General features: G+C 43.8%; 1 protein-coding gene across 1 annotated transcript in view; it reads right to left on the bottom strand.

Moving 5' to 3' along the window:
- The window catches only part of LOC132400344 (phospholipase B1, membrane-associated-like), a 66834-nt gene that overhangs the window by 1919 nt on the left and 46863 nt on the right, over positions 1-18052 (bottom strand). Inside the window, exons 19-24 of the mRNA XM_059981297.1 lie at positions 15440-15548; positions 14602-14653; positions 13644-13724; positions 6024-6089; positions 4122-4222; positions 1672-1753 (exon numbers count right to left, since the gene is read on the bottom strand). Coding sequence (XP_059837280.1) covers positions 1672-1753; positions 4122-4222; positions 6024-6089; positions 13644-13724; positions 14602-14653; positions 15440-15548 — 491 coding nt within the window. The remainder of the gene's footprint in view (positions 1-1671; positions 1754-4121; positions 4223-6023; positions 6090-13643; positions 13725-14601; positions 14654-15439; positions 15549-18052) is intronic.

The raw sequence follows: 18052 nt of genomic DNA, 5'->3' as shown, positions 1-18052 counted from the left end.
GTGTCTGCAGGAAGACGAATCTTTGGGTTGTATTCTGTTTACATTATTTGATAATAAATGTAGATTAAATATTTGAAAATTTGAACCTTTAATAAAAGAGCTGTAAATGTTAGATTTACACTTCATCCTCGACCTTCAAAGAATCTTTTGGACAATTATCATCTGCAAGTCCACCAATTTTAAACTGAAACCTTGACAATTTCTTCCCACCTCCCTCCCAACCCCAGAGATGCTGCTTGACCCACTGAGTTCCTCTAGCAGGTTGTTTGTTGCTCCAGATTCCAGCACCGGTCATCTATTGCGCTAATTTAAGGAAGTTCTGCTTGTCATCAAACAAAATTCTACTGGGGTATTGTTAAAAGTATCCTGGCTGTTTGTATCATGGATTAGTAGAGCAGATAGAACATGCAGGAATGTAAGAAGTTGTAGGTTCAGCCCCAATATGTCATCAGCACATCCCTCGCAACCATTGAATGGATCTACGTGATGACTGCCTCGAAAAGGCAACGTCAATCACAAATGATTCCCACCATCTTAGCCATACCATCTTCTTGCATCTACCAATGGGCAATAGATACAGAAACCTGAAGTCCATCAGTTTCAAAAACATCTACTTCCCTTCAACCATTCAGTTCTTGAACCAATGTACACCCCCCTAATCACTACCTCAGGGAAGCCACACTATGACCACTTTGACACAGCATTACAATAGATCTCTGTTCATTTTCATTGTGTTTTTCTCTTGTATAGTTTCATATGATCTATCTTTGATTTATGTCTTCCTTATGAATGTTGTGTATCAGATGCTATGAGCTTGTGATTCTACTGCAAGTTTTATTTATTTAGACATAGGCCCTCCCAGTCTTCCAAGCTGCACTGCCTAGCAACCCCTGACAACCTTGATTTAATCCTAACCAAATCACAGGACAACTTACGATGACCAATTAACCTACCTGATACGCCTTTGGACCGTGGGAGGACAGGGGAAGACCCAGAGAAAACCCACGCATTCCACGGGAAGGATGTACAGAGACCCCTTACCGAGGAAAGCAGAATTGAGTGGTTGAAGGGAAGATGCCCCAAACTGTAAATGCATTGCACTATCCGCTATGCCACCTTGGCACCTGTACCTGTCAGATATGAACTTTCACACATGACAATAGACTTGACTTTGGACTTCCACCTTGTGTCTGCTTCTCAGCTGTTGAACTGGGTTGTAATAAGGTTGGTTTGAATGTGGATGCCGATTTCAGACCTGCAGAGAGCTGCTCCACAGGTGGTAAGATGCCTAACTCAACTGCCCCCTCAGGTCATTGTAAGCACCCATCTGCAAAATATAATTCTCCTCAGCTACTCCAACAGTATCACTCAAACCTGTGAGCTCTTCCACCCAGATGAACAAAGGCAGTGGGAGCACCATTTCCTCCAGGTTCCCCTCCATGTCACATAACACAGGGGAATCGGCCCCGGTGTCCTGTCAATACTCATCTCCTATTTAACAGCAACAAGTAGGAGATTGCTGTATTCCTGTTTGACGGGATCTTCTAATGTGTCAAATTCTTTCTGTGCTTCTAGCCAGCCAGCGGATTACGTAAAAGCACTTTGTTAGCAGTAGAATACTTTGGGATGTCCAGACAGCTTGGATAGTGTTGTCTGAATGAAGGCCAATACCTGATATTCCTGATTGAGGGTTTTCAGTTCGTTCAGCTCTGTTGAGTTGTCCAGAGGGTTAACGACACACCTGCAAAGCAACCTGTGGAGAAACAAAACGTAGATTCGGATCAAATATGCAGATACTGGGAAAATATTCCGCTTCCAGAGAACTACCACTTCACTCAATGAATAGGCCTGGTTCTCATACCCTTTAATGTCCATGAATGGTAACTTCCTTATCTCAATGCAGAAGGGAGTAATTCAGCCCAATAGGTCCATGCTAGCTCACATCAGAGCAACCCCATCTCCACTATTCTTACTTGTTCGGAGCTCTGCAACATTTTCCTTTCTCACACTCCCATGAGCCTCCTTTGGTTTCTCTCTTTACTTACTAAAAGGGTAATTCACAGTGGCCAACTGATTTCCCAGTGCATCTTTGAGCCATAGATTGAACACAACAAGGAAACAGGCCATTTGTCTCCTCATGTTCACTCCAACTAGTGGACACCCACCTATATTAATCCCACCTTCCTGCACGTGGCCTTCAAAGCCTAGATGATTCAGGTGTTCACCTACACACACCTTAAATGCTGCCAGTGACTCTGTTTCCACCACCCTCATTACAGTGTATGCCAGATACTCACCACTCTCTGCGTGGAAAAGTTCCACATTAGATCCCCTCCAAAATCTCTTACCACTTCCCCAAATCTATGTCCGCTGGAAACGGGAAAGGACTTCTGCGCTCGACCCTATCTATAACCCTCATGTGTTTATGTATCACAATCATGTCCCCTCTAAACATCCTCTGCTCCAGGGAAACCAGACCCAGACACCACAGTCTCTCCTCACAACTGAAGTTTACTTATTGAGGTATAGTGTGGAGTAGGCCCTTCCAGCCCCTGGAGCCGTATCGCCCCGAAATCCTCAGATTCAATCCTAGCCCAATCACAGGACAATTTACAATGACCAATTAACCTACCAACCAGTAGGTCTTTGGATTGTGGGAGGAAACCAGAGCACCCGGAGGAAACCCACGTGGTCACGGGGAGAACTCTTTCCTGGCAGCGGTGGGAATTGAACCCGAGTCATCTCTACTGTAAAGCATTGTGCTAACCACTACGTTACTGTGACACCCACCTTTGACAACATGCTGGTGACCTCTTCTGCACTCTCATTCTTCCCACAGTGTGGTGACCAGAACTTTACCCAGTACTCTAGTTGAGGTCTGACCAATGTTTTATCAAGTTGGAGCATAACCCCCCCCCCCCATTCTTGTGTTCAATGAATACAAAAGCCAGCCCAGTGTCAATAAGATCAAGGAACTGATTGTAGACTTCAGGAGGGGGAAACCAGAGGTCTTTGAGCCAGTACTCGTTAGAGGATCAGAGGTGGAGAGGGTCAGTAACTATAAATTCCTGGGTGTCTCTATCTCAGAGGACCTGTCCTGGACCCATCATATAAATATAATTGCGAGGAAAGCATTGCAGTGCCTCTCCTTCCTCAGGAGTCTATGGAGATAGCATCGGAAACTTTGGCAAACTTCTACAGAAGTGTGGTGGGAAGTGTGCTGACCGGCTGCATTACAGCCTGGTATGGGAACACCGATGCCTTTGAGTGGAAAATCCTACATAAGGTATGGATTTGGCCCAGTACATCACAGGTAAAACCCTCCCAACCACAGAGCATATCGACATGAAATGTTGCTGTAGAAAAGCAGCTTCCATCATCAAAGATCCTCACCACCCAGGTCATGCTCTTTTCTCACTGCTGCCATCAGGTAGAAGGTACAGGTGCCTCAGGACTCACACCAGCAGGTTCAGGAACAGTTACTACCCCTCAACCATCAGGGTCTTGAACCAAAGAGGATAACCACACACTTCCTATTTCTGATGTTTTCACAACTCACTTTATGGGCTTTTTATCTGGTTATTTCATGCTCAAGTTACTTATTATTATTTATTTATAATTTTATTTGCACAGCTTGTTGTTTATTGATCCTACTTACAGTTACCTTTCTACGGATTTGCTAAGTATCCCCGCAGGAAAAAGAACCTCGGGGCTGTTTGTGGTGAGATATATGTACTCTGATGATAATTTTTCCTTTGAACTTTGAAGCCAGTATCCCATATATCTTCTTATTGACATTAACTACCTGGAGCACTCGTGGTCACAGGGAGAATGTGCAAATTCCACACAGACAGCACCAGAGGCCTTGATCTTGGAGCTGAGGCAGAAGGTCCACTAGCTGTGTCACTTTTGTCTTTGGTTAACATAGTGGCTTTACATAAACAATATGTCCATTGTTCTCTGGGAGGGTTAAAAAAAAGAATTCCCTATCAAACAGTAAGTGGGCGAAGACACTTAGCTTCTCTCTCACTTATCTCCTACCATTACGATTTCTGAAAAAGCACATTTGTCAGACATACAAAGATACAATTTTGTACAATGCATTCAAATTGAATACAAACTTTAAGAGGAATAATGGACATTTCAGTCGTGTGTCAGTAAAAAGCTCCCGTAATGGAACAATGTTGAGAACTGTCACCAAGTTCACAAAGGCTCTTGGGACCTGCAAACAAAACAAAATACGATATTGGATTAATCTGGTATTTGCTAGCTAGTTAATTGTAAACACGCAAGAGAAATTGCTCCTGGCTTGAGTGTGATCAGGGAATGCAAACTGTCTTGGGAAGTTCTTGGTAAGTTTCATTCTGTCTGCAGAGTGAGCAAGTATTCTGTTTGTACTGTATGTGAGAATGCACTTTATTCTGATGCCCAAGATACAGGGATAGGAGGAAGTAATTAGTTCCAGTCTATTAAGTGGCAAGTGGATACTGCTGACTGGCACATTCCAAGGTGTGACAGCAAGTGCTGAGTGATGCACTCTCCACAGAATTCTCCACAATAGCCTCCAAAATGCTTCACTGCAACAATAAGTGGTGTGATGCATTGTAAGAGAATGCACTGGACTGAGAGTGTAACGAACATAGAGAAAGATATGTACTGATTGTGTTTGCAGTATATATCGTAAATGAAGTATATTTTTGAAATTTAATTGAACAGTGGGATTCATGTCTTTGAAATAGTTCAATGTTCCTTAATACCTCTAACAAAACAAAAGCATCAATTTCAGCATTTAAAATTAACATTAACCTAAATTAACATTTGGTTCATGTCTGGTGTACATTCTACTAAACCTTTGTGTCGGCTGCACATAAGGGCTTCAAATCGACTGCATATTTTGTGAGGTCATTCTAGTTCTAAACAGTGTACAGACTGTTGAAATATTTGGATTCTGGACAGCTATCCATTCTGCTAAAATATACCAGGGTGTGCGGAGGCAAATTCTGTTCAAATGTTCAGTTTTGGGTGGGATCTATATCAAAATATAGGACACACCAGGCTGCACATCCCAGGCATCCATCACTCTCTGAATAAAAAAAAAACTTATCCCTCACATCCCCATTGAACCTACCCCCTCTCATGTTTAATGCAGGCCCTCGTGTACCAGGCATTTTTACCCTGGGAAAAAGATACTCCCTATCTACTCTATCCATACTCCTCATAATCTTATGAAGCTCTATCAGATCTGCTCGGCCTCCACTGCTCCAGGAAAGACAACCCAAGCCTCTCATGATAGCACATGCCTTCTAAACCAGCTGGCATCCTGGTAAAACTCTTCTGCACCCTCTCCAAAGACTCAACATCCTTCCTATAGTGGATTGACCAGAACTGTACGCAATACTCCAGATGTGGCTGAACCAGAATTCCAAGAAGTTGCAACATAACCTCTTGACTTTTGAACTCAATGCCTTGACTAATAAAAACAAGCATTCAATAAGCCTTCTTAACCATCCTATCGACATGTGTAGCCACTCTCAAGGAGCTATGAACTTGGACTCCAAGATCTCTCTCCTTTCATTTGCACTACCAAGACACCACACCACACATTTATTGGGTTAAACTCCATCTGCCACTTCCCTGTCCATATTTGCATTTGCCAGTCTTCTACAGTATCCACACCTCCACCAATCTTGGTATCATCTGCAAAACACACCAATCTACATTTTCATACAGGTCATTTATATACATCACAACCAGCAGTGGTCCCATCACACATCCCTGCAGAACACCACTAATTACAGACCTCTAGCTCAAATAAGTCCCCTTGACCAATATTCTCTGTCTTCTATGTGCAAGCCAGTTCTGAATCCAAGCAGCCGATTTCCTGCAATCACCCATGCATCCTAATCTTTCAGTCTGGGTTGGGTTTTATGATTATAAGCATGCTGATCCCAGTCCAATAGCAGGTTTTGCAGATGAATCAAAAAACATCTTTTGCATATTAAACAGAAGGGCGTGAAACATACCTCACTGTGAAGTGTATCCAGTACTTCCTGTATGTTCTTGATAAAGTTATCTGGAGAAAATTTGGTCTACATTTTGAAAAATGAAAAGATAATTATTAATCATAATTATCACAGTTTTTAGTACCATCGTAAAATATGGTCTCAAAGTACATCATCCAATAATTCTAAAGTACAGTGAGTGTTGTTTGGAAACTTACAGTGGTGCTAGAAAGTTTGTGAACTCTTTAGAATTTTCTCTATTTCTGCATAAGTATGACCTAAAATGTATCAGAACTTCAGGAAAATCCTAAATCTAGATAAAGAGAACCCAATTAAATACATAACTCAAGAACATTATACTTGTTCATTTACTTATTGAGAAAAAGTGATCCAATATTATATGTATTTGTTGGGAAAAAGTATGTGAACCTTTGCTTTCAGTAACGGGTGCGACCCTCTTGTACATCAATAATTTCAACCAAACGTTTCCGGTGACTGTTGATCGGTTTTGCACATTGGCTTGGAGGAATTTTAGGACATTCCTCCTTACAAAACTGCTTCAACTCTGGGACATTGGCAGGCTTCCTTGCATGAACTGCTTGTTTCAGGTCCTTTCACAATATTTCTATGGGATTAAGTTCAGGTCTTTAACTCCGCCATTCCAAAACACAAATTTTCTTCATTTTAAACCATTCTATTGTTGACTTACTCTTATCTTTCGGATCATTGTCCTTTTGCATTATCCAACTTCTTTCAGCTCCAGGTGCCCAACGAGCCTAGCTTTCTCCTGCAAAACGTCTTGATGCAATTTTGAATTCCTTGTTCCCTCAATGATTTCAAGCTGTCCAGGCGTAGAGGTAGCAAAGCAGCCCCAAAGCATGACGCTCTTTCCACCCCACCCAACCAGGGATAGGGTTCCTCGTGTTCTCATCTACCACCCTTCAAGTCCAGCTGTAATTTCCACCATCTCCAATGGGATCCCACCACCAAGCACGTTTTTTCCCTCACCACACTTTCTGCTTTCTGCAGGGATTGCTCCCTACGTAACTCCCTTGTCCATTCGTCCCTCCTGGCACTTACCCTCGCAAGCAGAACAAGTTCTACACCTGCCCCTGCACTTCCTCCCTCACTACCTTTTAGTTCTTCTAGGTGAGATAACAATTCACTTGTGAGTCTGTTGGGGTCATCTACTGTCTCCGGTGCTCCTGGTGTGGTCTCCACTTTATCGGTGAGAGCCGACATAGATTTGGAGACCGCTTCGCTGAGCAACTATGCTCTGTCTGCCAGAAGAAGTGGGATCTCCCAGTGGCCACCTATTTTAATTCCGCTTCCCATTCCCATTCCAACGTGTCAATTCATGGCCTCCTTTACTCTCACGATGAGGCTACACTCAGGTTGGAGCAGCAACACTTTATATTCCACTGGGTAGTCTCCAACCTGATGGAATGAAATTTGATTTCTTGAACCTTTGGAAATGGACCCCCCTTCACCACTCCCCATTCCCTTTTCCCTCTCTCACCTTATCTCCTTGCCTGTCCATCATCTTCCTCCGCTGCTCCTCCCACTTTTCTTTCTTCCATGGCCTTCTGTCCTCTCCGATTAGATTCTCCTTTCCCCAGCCCTGTAGCACGTTCACCAATCAACTTCCCAGCTCTTTACTTCACCATCCCGGTTTCACCTATCACCTTGTGTTTCTCCATCCCCTCCCTCACCTTCTAACTCTGACTCCTCATCTTTATTTCTCCAGTCCTGCTGAAGGGTCTCGGCCTGAAACATTGACTGCACTCTTGTCCGTAGGTGCTGCTGGTCTGCTGAGTTCCTCCCGGATATTGTGTGTGATGCTTCTTCCACCATGCTTCACAATTGGGATGAGGTTTTGGTACTGGTGAGCACCTTGGAGCCTTTTTGCTCCAAACATAGCAATGTGCATTTCTGCCAAAAATTTTTGTCTCATCTTTCCACAGAGCGTTGTCCCAGAAGCATTGCAGAACATCCAGGAGGTCTTTTGCAAACTTGAGACATGCAGCAATGTTTTTTTTTGGAGAGCAGTGTTTTCTTCCGTGGTGTCCCTCCATAAACACCATTCTTGTTCGGTGTTTTTTCTTATCGTGTACATGGGAACAGAGATTTTAGCAAGTTCTAAAGAGTTCTGCAGGGACTTTGCTGTTACACTTGGATTCTTTTCCACCTGCTTCAGCATTGCACGTTGGGCTCTTTGTGTGATCTTTGCACAAAGCCCACACCGAAGGAGAATGGCAACAGAACTGAATCTTCTCCATTTGTAAACAATTCCTCTTACTATGGACTGATGGCCCTTTAGAAACGCTTTTGAAGCCTTTTCCAGCTTCATTCATCTCTACAATTCCTCTGCTGAGGTCCTCTGAAAGTTGTTTTGATCGATGCATGGTGCACATAAAAAGGTCTTTCTTGAGAAGGGTAGGCTCTATTAGTAACCGGACTTTGTGTGCCTTTCTTATGGGCAGGGCACCTCTAAAACACACATCTCCAATCTCATTTCATTGATTGGAACACCCGACTCCAAATAGCTTTTGCAGAAGGCATTACCCCAGAGGTTCACATTCTTTTCCCAACAGATACATGTAATATTGGATAATTTTTCTCAATAGATAAATGAAGTATAATATTTTTCATGTTATTTATTTAACTGGATTCTCTTTATCTAGTTTTAGGACTTGCATGAAGATCTGATCACATTTTAGGTCATACTTATGCAGAAATAGAGAAAATTCAACAGGGTTCACAAACTTCCTCGCACCAGTGCAGGTGATGTTCTATGCACAAGTTCATTGTAAACAAGAACAAAACTTGATAAATAGGAGCAGGAGAATGGTTGTATCTCCCTGAGCCAGCTCTTCTACTCATTTATTGACTACAGCATCACTTTCCTGCACCAGAGCATAAAAAATTGTTAATAAAATATAATTAAAAGTGCATGTAGTATGCAGCGAAGTAAACAGTAAACAGCTAGCTGTCCTAGTGGTGTCAGGGTTTTCACTGGTCTCACTGCCTGAGGGAAGAAGCGGTTACCCAGTCTGACGGGACAGAATGGAGGGCTGAGGTTACGGCATCATCAGTAAACTAGAAAGTGTCCAATGCAGCTGGAGGGTGGGATTTTATACGACCCATTAACAGCCGCTCAAAGCGTTTCATGACCGTAGAGGAGAGCGTCACTGGGCAGTAGTCATTTAGTCCAGTTACCGTTGCTCACTTGGGCGCTGGAATGATGGTGTCAGCCTTGAAGCCTGCAGGACAGTGAGCTGTTTCAAAGAGATACTTAAGGTATCCGTGAAGACCTCTGTTAGCTGGACCGCACAGCACCTGACCAGGTATGTTGTCTGGCTCCTCAGCTCTGTGTGGGTTTACCCTGGCTAGGATCCTCCTCAGCTCGGCTGCTTGCAGAGAAAGTGCCTGTTCCTCAGGAAGAGAGGGGGTTTTCTTCAGTGTCACATCATTTATTGTGTCAAATTGTGCACAAAAGTCATTCAACCCATCAGGAAGGGAGGAGTTGTCATTGGTGCACTTGGTGGACTTGTAATCGGTAATGGTTTGTATGCCCTCAAAGTTCAAAATCCAAAGTAAATTTGTTATCAAAGTATCTGTGTGTCACCATATACAGCCCTGAGATTCATTTTCTTGTGGGCATACACAGTAAATACAAGAAACGCATGAAAGACTGCACCTGATAGGATGGACAGAACAACCAATGTGCAAAAGACTGTGCAAACATAAATAAAATAATAATAAATAAGCGATAGATATCAAGAACATCAGATGAAGAGTCCGTGAAAGTCATGTCATAGGTTGTGGAAACAGTTCAGTGATGGGGCAAGTGAAGTTGACAGAAGTTACCTCCTTTGGTTCAACAGCCTGATGGCTGATGGGTAATAACTTCCTGAAACTGGTGGTGTGGATCCCGAGGCCCCTTTATCTTCTTCCTGATGGCAGCAGCGAGAAGAGGACATGGCCTGGATGGTGAGGGTCCTTGACGATGGGTGCTGTTTCGTTTTGCGACAGCGCTCTGTGCTCAGAGGTGGTGCTGGCTTCACTTCTGATAGACTGGGCCACTACTTTTTATAGGCTTGTCCAATCAAGATCATTGGTGTTTGCATACCAGGCCGTGATGCAACCGGTCAATATACTCTCGATTACACATCTATAGAAGTTTGTCAAAGTTCTAGATGCCGTGCCAAATCTTTGCAAACTTCTAAGGAAGTAGAGGCACTGCTGTGCCTTCTTCATAATTGCACTTAAATGCTGGACCCAGGACAGATCCTCTGAAATTATAACACCGAGGAATATAAAGTTGCTGACCCTTTCCACCTCCGATCTCCGGATGAGGACCTGCTTGTAGCCCTCCAGTTTCCTTTTCCTGAAGTCAGCTCCTTTGTCTTGCTGACATTGAGTGAGATGCTGTTTTGGCACCACTCGGCCAGATTTTCAGTCACCTTCCTAAATACTGACTTATCAATACCTTTAATTCGGCCAATGACAGTGGTGTCAAAAGCAAACTTAAGTGTGGCATTGGAGCTGTGCTTAGCCTCATAATCATATGCATAAAGTGAGTAGAGCAGAGGGCTAAGCACAGAGCCTGTGGTGCATCTATGCTGCTTGAGCTTGCAGAGGAGATGATTTTGCCAATCCAAACTGACTGAGATCTGCGAGTAAGAAAGTTGAGCATCCAGTTGAACAAGGAAGTATTGAGGCCAAGGTCTTGAAGGTTATTGATTAGTTTTGAGAGGATGATAGTATTGAATGCCGAGCTATAATCGATGAGGAACATCCTGATGTATACATTTTTGCTGTCTGAACATTCCGGGGTTGAGTGAAAAGCCAATGAAATGGCATCTGCTATTGACCTGTTGTGATGGTGGGCAAATTGGAGCAGACCCAAGCCGCTTCTCAAGCAGGAGGTGATATGCTGCATCACTGACCTCTCAAAGCACTTCATCACAGTGGATATAAGTGCTACTGGACGACAGTCATTGAGGCCAAAAAAGAGGAGAGAATTCCAAGCCATACTGAAATGCTGGTGAATAAAACTCTCTCTGCCCAGCACCTTGTTAGCAAATGTACAGTTGTTGGAAAACAAACAGAGGACCTAAAGGCAAGATTGATCAGAAAGAAATGAGGAATTGCTGTGTTCTGCGTTTCACAGAGACATGGCTCACCCTGGAAATGGTGAATACGTTGGTAAGACCTGACTCTTTGTGGTGCTTGGACACAGCAGCCTTATTGGACTCTTGTTCCCCTGACCTGGAACATCTAACAATTAAGTGCCGACCATTCTACTCACCAAGACAGTTCTCCTCCATGATCCTGACTGTAGTTTACAAATCACCAGACTAATGTTAATCAGATATTCAAGATACTGAATGCTGCCATCAGCAAATAAGAAACAGCCTACCCTGATGCCTTTCAAATCATTGTCGGGGTTTGTTTGAATAAATCACTGCTAATTAACATCAGCATGTAACTTGCAGCACCAGGATTCACCACACACTTGACCACTGCTAGACTACGATTAGGAATGCCTACTGTTCCATGCGTAGTCCACGTTTCAGGAAACTTGATCACTTGGCTGTCCTCCTGTCTGCAAACAGACGGAGACTAAAGAGCAAGGCTTCAGAGACAAGGAGAACAAAGCTGTGGTCGCAGGAGGCATGGGATTGCTTCAATTCGGTGGACAGGGCCATGGTCAATGACTCCTCCCTGGATCTGAATGAATTCACCACGGTTGTCACAGACTTTATAAAAACAGTCGTAGATGAGTGTGTCCCCACAAAGTCATTCCGAGTCTTCTCCAACCAGAAGCCTTTGATGAGCTATGATATCCACAACCTGCTGAGTTGTAGTCAGATCTGGCCACCAAGAGGTCCAGGTACGATTGCCAGAGAGCCATCTCACATGTGAGGTGGTAACTCCAGACCGAACAAACCCCTGAAGGATGCTGGACAGCTGTGACAGGGCTTGAATGCTGTCACATTCCACAAAGTGAAACCAAGCGACGCAGGTGACAACATGGCTTTGCTCCCCGATGAGGTGAATGCCTCCTGTGCTCTCCTTGACCGACAAAGAATGGAGTAATCTTCACGAACTCCAACGGCCCCCCGATGACCCCGTGGCTTCAGTTTCTGAAGCCAATGTGAGAGCGTCTTTCAGGAGGGTGAATGCACGGAAAGCGTCTGGTCCAGATGGGTTACCTTGCCAGGTTCTAAAGACCTGTGCCAATCATCCGGCTGGAGTGTTTGCTGATATCTCTAACCTCTTGCTTCGACTGTCGGAGCTACCACCTGCTTCAATTATACCAGTGCCTAGGAGAACATGGTAATCTGCCTTGCTGTATACCCTGTGTGTCCCCAGTGTCACAAAGGTATCTGTGATTTTTCAGTGCATGGCTTTGTGGTTGCATGGGAGGGTGTGGCTCTTGTTGATGCTAGAGACATTCTGACGCCGAACTGTAGGCAGTGACCTGATCCCTGAGCAGTACAGGAACCTCCGCCATGGTTTCTGACTTGCCCTGGCAGTGATACAGAATCCTGAAGGCATTTTGCTATGAAGCTGTCGCCGATCCTGCATATTCATCAATATTAATGCGGTGATCATAGTTAGCTACCTCCCCGAGTATGCTCCAGGTTATGCTTTCAAAGCAGTCTTGCAGCACTGAGGCGGCACCTTCTGGACAGGTCCTGGTCTCCCTGTAAACTGATTTGACTCACTTAACCAGTAGTCTATGCAGGGATTAGCAAAACGGATTGCGAGGTCTGAGTATCCAAGGTGAGAGCAGGCGGCAGCCTCGTAGGTTCCATAAACATTGGTATAGACCAGGTCTAATATATTCTCTCCTCTGGTCGCAAAGCTGACATGTTGGTAGAACTTTGGCAGGATTGATTTAAACTTGGCATGATACCAACACCAGACACCCTCGGTACGGATGGCTTCAAGGTCGCAGACGGCGACATAGAGCTTCTGCCCAATAGGGGGTGGGGGAGAAGAGAGAGTGGGGTCAATAATTATGCTGGCTGCTTTACCAAGGCAGCAAAAAAAGTGTAGGAAAAGTCCAAAGATAAGGCAGATTTTTTCCCCTCAAAAAATTGTGGAGTCTTTGGGACACTTCCTTGAAGATTAATGGAAGCAAAGTCTTTAAATGTTTTTAAGGCTGAAGGAGGCAGATACTTGATAACGAAGCTGTTGAGAGGTCACCAGGGTTAGGTGGGAGTGACAGAGAGATACCCTGCACCAAGGCAATCTCCTTGTCCCACCGAGTCTGTGCCATCCAGCAACCACTCATTTACAGTGACTCTACAGTGACCTCATTTATTCTCCCCACATTCCTCCTCAGTTTCTACACTCACCTACAGACCTGTGACATTAACAAACTGCACATCTTTGGGATGTGGAAGGCAACCTGAACACGTGGAGGAAACACAAGGAGAACATGCAAACTTCACACAGGCGTTGCCCGAGGTCAGGACTACACTCTGATCTCTGGCACTGTGAGACAGTGGCTCTACTAACTGTGAACAAAGTTACAGTCACTTCTGCCACGATGACCTGTGCTGTATCGCTAACTAAAAATAAAAATAAATTGAAGGACGTTTCCACACTAATAACATCACTTACAGTATTCAAGCAATAGTCACAGAGATCATTCCCTCCGACGAACAGGGTAATCATCTTCCAGTCTTCCTGAAAATTGATTCTCTGTTGAAACATAATCAGAGGGACATTATTAACAGTGCCCCACAGCCCAGGTGACAGCCGAACAGTTGTGTTTTGCATCTCCTACTGTCCCAGCACCATGCTGGTCTCTGGAGCTTCTAGGTTCCACCCAGCACCTGGCTTTCTACCCATTCCTCCCATTGTCTGGTTGTGGATCCTATAACCAGCTCTGCTGATCTACTCTAGAATGACCAGGGATTAAAAGTCACAGTTATTAGGCACACATTAGAAAAATTAATCAGAAAAAATTCATGTTAATTTTCATTGTTTATTTTTAAGCTACAAATGAGAATACTGGATCTAGGAAAGGCGATGAGATACAGCTGATCATTAGCTAATTAGGAGTCTTAGAGGATAGCCTATGAGAGCAGTGGGCTGGTGATGATGCCCAACCAGAGATGGTACCCATCTATCCACTAAACCATTGGCATGCCTGTTCCTTACTGTGACCCTCTGCAGAGCTTGACCATTATCTTACAGACTAGCCTGTGAATTTCCACTGTCAGACTCTTCCCATTACTGTCTTGAACTTCAGCAGTCCCTGGGTCATCTTGATAAAGCTGAGGTGATTCCAATTTTAAGAAGTCAGCTAAGAACAAACTTCCCCAAATCAGTTGAGTTCTCCTGGTTATCGTTACTGACGTGATCTACTTTCATGAATTAGTTTGAACTTATAGTCACAAACTTCAATGAGAGTCTTTTAACAGAGCTCGCTGAATAATTTGTTCTGGGCTTTGAATTGCTAGCTCAGGAATATTACTACTCTGTTCTCTGATCTCTTTAATCTGCTGCCACCTATTAATGGATGGTGATTAATAGGCACAATCTGAGGAATATTAAAGATGAAGGAATTTATTACCGAATTATTTTTCATCAGCTGCAACAGTTTCCTGACCTGTTCCATCAACTCCCTAGGAAATGAGTAGGAATAAAAGACATGGTTAGGAAGCTCCAATTTAAACAGAACCTGTTGGGATTAAATACATTGGGAATTAGATTTTTAAAGCAGATTTCCTTCCTGATTCAATTTATTTCTTAGCACCAGCTTCACAAACATGTGTGCTATCAGTGGAAAATAGCTACCAGCATTGTGCATATTGGTAAACTATTCCTCATCCAGCTTATGAGGAAGTGTCAGCAATCTCCATCACAGGAGATAAGTGGTCATAAGAATTTAATCGCAGGAGATCAGTGTGGGGTCAGTGGAGATCGATCCCCATCCATAGACCATTGACAATTTTCCCACCTCTCTCTTTGCTCTCCCAGTTCCTTCCGGACAGCAAACAATTATTAGCCAATCCCGAGACAAAGTGATGAGTGGAACTTCTCCAGGTCGTGCTTCAATGGACAGGGTAGTTCTCCCATCTTCTTGTCCAATATTCATTGCTCAGTCAACATCACCAGAATGGTCTATCTGGGTCATTATTGCACAGCACATTGTGGAGGTTTCCTTTGTGTAAACCAGGTGTGTAAGGACCAAGCAGCCCATGTAATAACTTGGGTGTGTAAAGATCAATAAGCCCACGTAATAAGCTGGGGGTTTACAAACCAGACACAATATGTAATAACCTGGGAGTGTAAGGTCAAGATGCTCCATGTTTAAACACCTGCATGTTTAAAAATAGGACACCCCATTTAATAGCAAGACAATGACCTGACCACATAACCAGATAAGAATCCAGAGGGAAAATATTTACCCAGAAACAGATCCCGCAACGGCCTGGTTCAAGAAAGACTGTGGGGTGTCTTGACGACCAGTACCAGTGGAATATCCAACCAAGGAAGGGTTAAACTCTCGGAGAATGTCTGAATAGGAAATCCAATTAAAAATGCAGTCAGTGGATTCTCAATACCGGCTAACCAAGAAGGTCAATAAAACATTGTCGCTAATATCAGCGCCTGACACAAGTATCACCAGTATGTTGGAAACTTAAAAGGAACTTGAGGGGCAACCTTTTGTTTATACAGAGGGTGTTACACTTGTGGAAAGAGATGCCAGAGGAAGTGGCTGAGGCAGATACAATGACAACTTTTTAAAGACAGTTGGGCAGGTACGTGGACCAGAAAGCTTTAGAGGGATATGGCCCATATGCGGGCAAATGGAGTAGCTGAGATAGCTGGCATGGACCAGATAGGCCAAAGGGCTTGCTTTTGCACTGTATGGATCTGTGACTCTGTAAGGCCATGTGACTCAGATGGTGTTGCACTTGGCCATGTGGCGGAGGAGTGCGGTCAGATTGAGCTGTAGATAAACCAATTATCAGTATGTTTATGGGGAAAAGGTGAAAGTTATCATGCCCAGATTCAGGAGTTCCAAATGTTCTGATACTTGAATATTGTCACTGACGTTGAATGGTTGAGGTCGTCAAAGGTTACAAGTTATCCTCCTTATATAGCAGCCTGGAGAGACCCCAGCTAGGGAAGAGTGAAGAGGTCTAACCACCTTACAAACTTCCCATGGGATGGCAGCTACTCCTCAGAACCAGATAGTGGGAAACTGTTCAGTTCACAGTGATAAAACCCCGCAACCAAGGTCCCCCCACAAGTCGCAACTGTCAGATTGCGGTGTGTAGACAAGCCTTGCGTTCATGACAGCTCTGAGACTGGGTTCTGACCTATCACTGATGAGCTTACTGAAGTATATGAGAGAATGGGATGGGCCTGCACCCAGCATCCACCTGACAAAAGGTCCTTAACCAACCTGCCTCTTCTCTCGGACAATAAGGGCTCATGGACTCCTAACCTAATGTCTGTTTTGCACATTTTCATTCTACTGTATAATTTATGTCTAATTTATTTTCTGTATATTGTCTGTATCTACGTGCCTGAGCTGCTGCTGCAAGTAATTTTTTCATTGTACCTCACTCGTACTTGAGCTGATGATGACAATCTTGACCTGATACCTCCCACAGACACACTTCCCACTGTTCCAGGAGGGTGATGGTGGATAATGTAATTGTGTCGTGGAGTTCTCAGCTTGGCATTCTGCTCCCATTCCTGGACTTTAGCAGGCCCCTCCATTCAATGGAAACCTCAGGGCAGGCTTAAAAGCCAGGAACTTCTAGGTCCCTATATTTAGGAGTAGCAATGGTTCCTGGCACCAAGTAAATGGAAGCTGTTCTCCCATCTCATTATAGCTGGCTCAATTAGGGAAAGGAGGGAAAGATCCCCCTTACCCCAGTGAAGCTTTATGGGCTGAGAGGTCCCAGTAAGATGTATCAGGATTACAGTAGATCAAAGGGCATGAGAGAGGAACTGGCTAAAGTTGATTGAAAGGCGACACTAGCAGGGATGATGGCTGAACAGCAGTGGTTGGAGTTTCTGGGAGTAATTCAGAAGACCTTGGATAGATTCATCCCAAAGAAGAAGTATTCTAAAGGGATGATGGGGCAACCATGGCTGACAAGGGAATCAAAGTCAGCATAAAAGCAAAAGAGAGGGTATATAATATAGCAAAAAAAGGGAAATTAGAGGATTAGGAAGCTTTTTTAAAAGATAACAGAGGGCAACTAAAAAAGTCATAAGGGGAAAATAAGATAAAATATGGTAAGCTAGCCAATAATAACAAAGAGGATAGCAATTTTTTTCAGATATATAAAGAGTTAAAGAGAGGTGAGAGTGGATAACAGACCACTGGAAATGACACTGTAGAGGTAGTAATGGGGGACAAAGAAATGATAGAGGAACTTAATAAGTATTTTGTTTCAGTCTTCAAGATGGAAAACACTCGCAAAATTCCAAAACTGCGCCAGTGAAACTAAATCCATGCCCTTGTCCAAGGAAGTCGAGGAAGATTCTAATGCCACAGGGCTATACTTGCAGAGCTGGTGAAGTGACAAGAAGCCAGTCCAGTTGCTGTTACTAAGGAGAAGGGGCTTGGGAAACTGAAAGGTCTGAAAGTAGATAAATCACCTGGACCAGATGGACTACACCCCAGGTTCTGAATGAGGTAGCTTAAGTGATTGTGGAGGCATTAGTAGTGATCTTTCAAGAATCACTAGATTCTGAAATGATTCCAAAGGATTGGAAAATTGCAAATGCCACTCCACTCTTTAAGAAAGGAAGGGTACGAAAGATAGAGGCCAGCCTAGGTATTATAGTAACCTCCTTGCACTCAACGCCAGTAAGACCAAGGAATTGATTGTGAAATTCAGGAAGGGAAAGTCGAGGGGATGAACATTGGTCCTCATCAAGGGATCAGAAGTGGAAAAAGAGAGCAGTTTCAAGTTCCTGGGTGTCAACATATCTGAGGATCTACCTTGGGCCAACATATTAATGAAATTACAAAGACAGCGGCTATATTTCACTAG

The sequence above is a fragment of the Hypanus sabinus genome, chromosome 10 (assembly GCF_030144855.1).
Source record: "Hypanus sabinus isolate sHypSab1 chromosome 10, sHypSab1.hap1, whole genome shotgun sequence".
NCBI classification, from domain to species: Eukaryota; Metazoa; Chordata; class Chondrichthyes; order Myliobatiformes; family Dasyatidae; genus Hypanus; species Hypanus sabinus.
The sequence above is the reverse complement of the archived record's forward strand: the minus strand, read 5'-3'. Positions and strand labels throughout refer to the sequence as shown.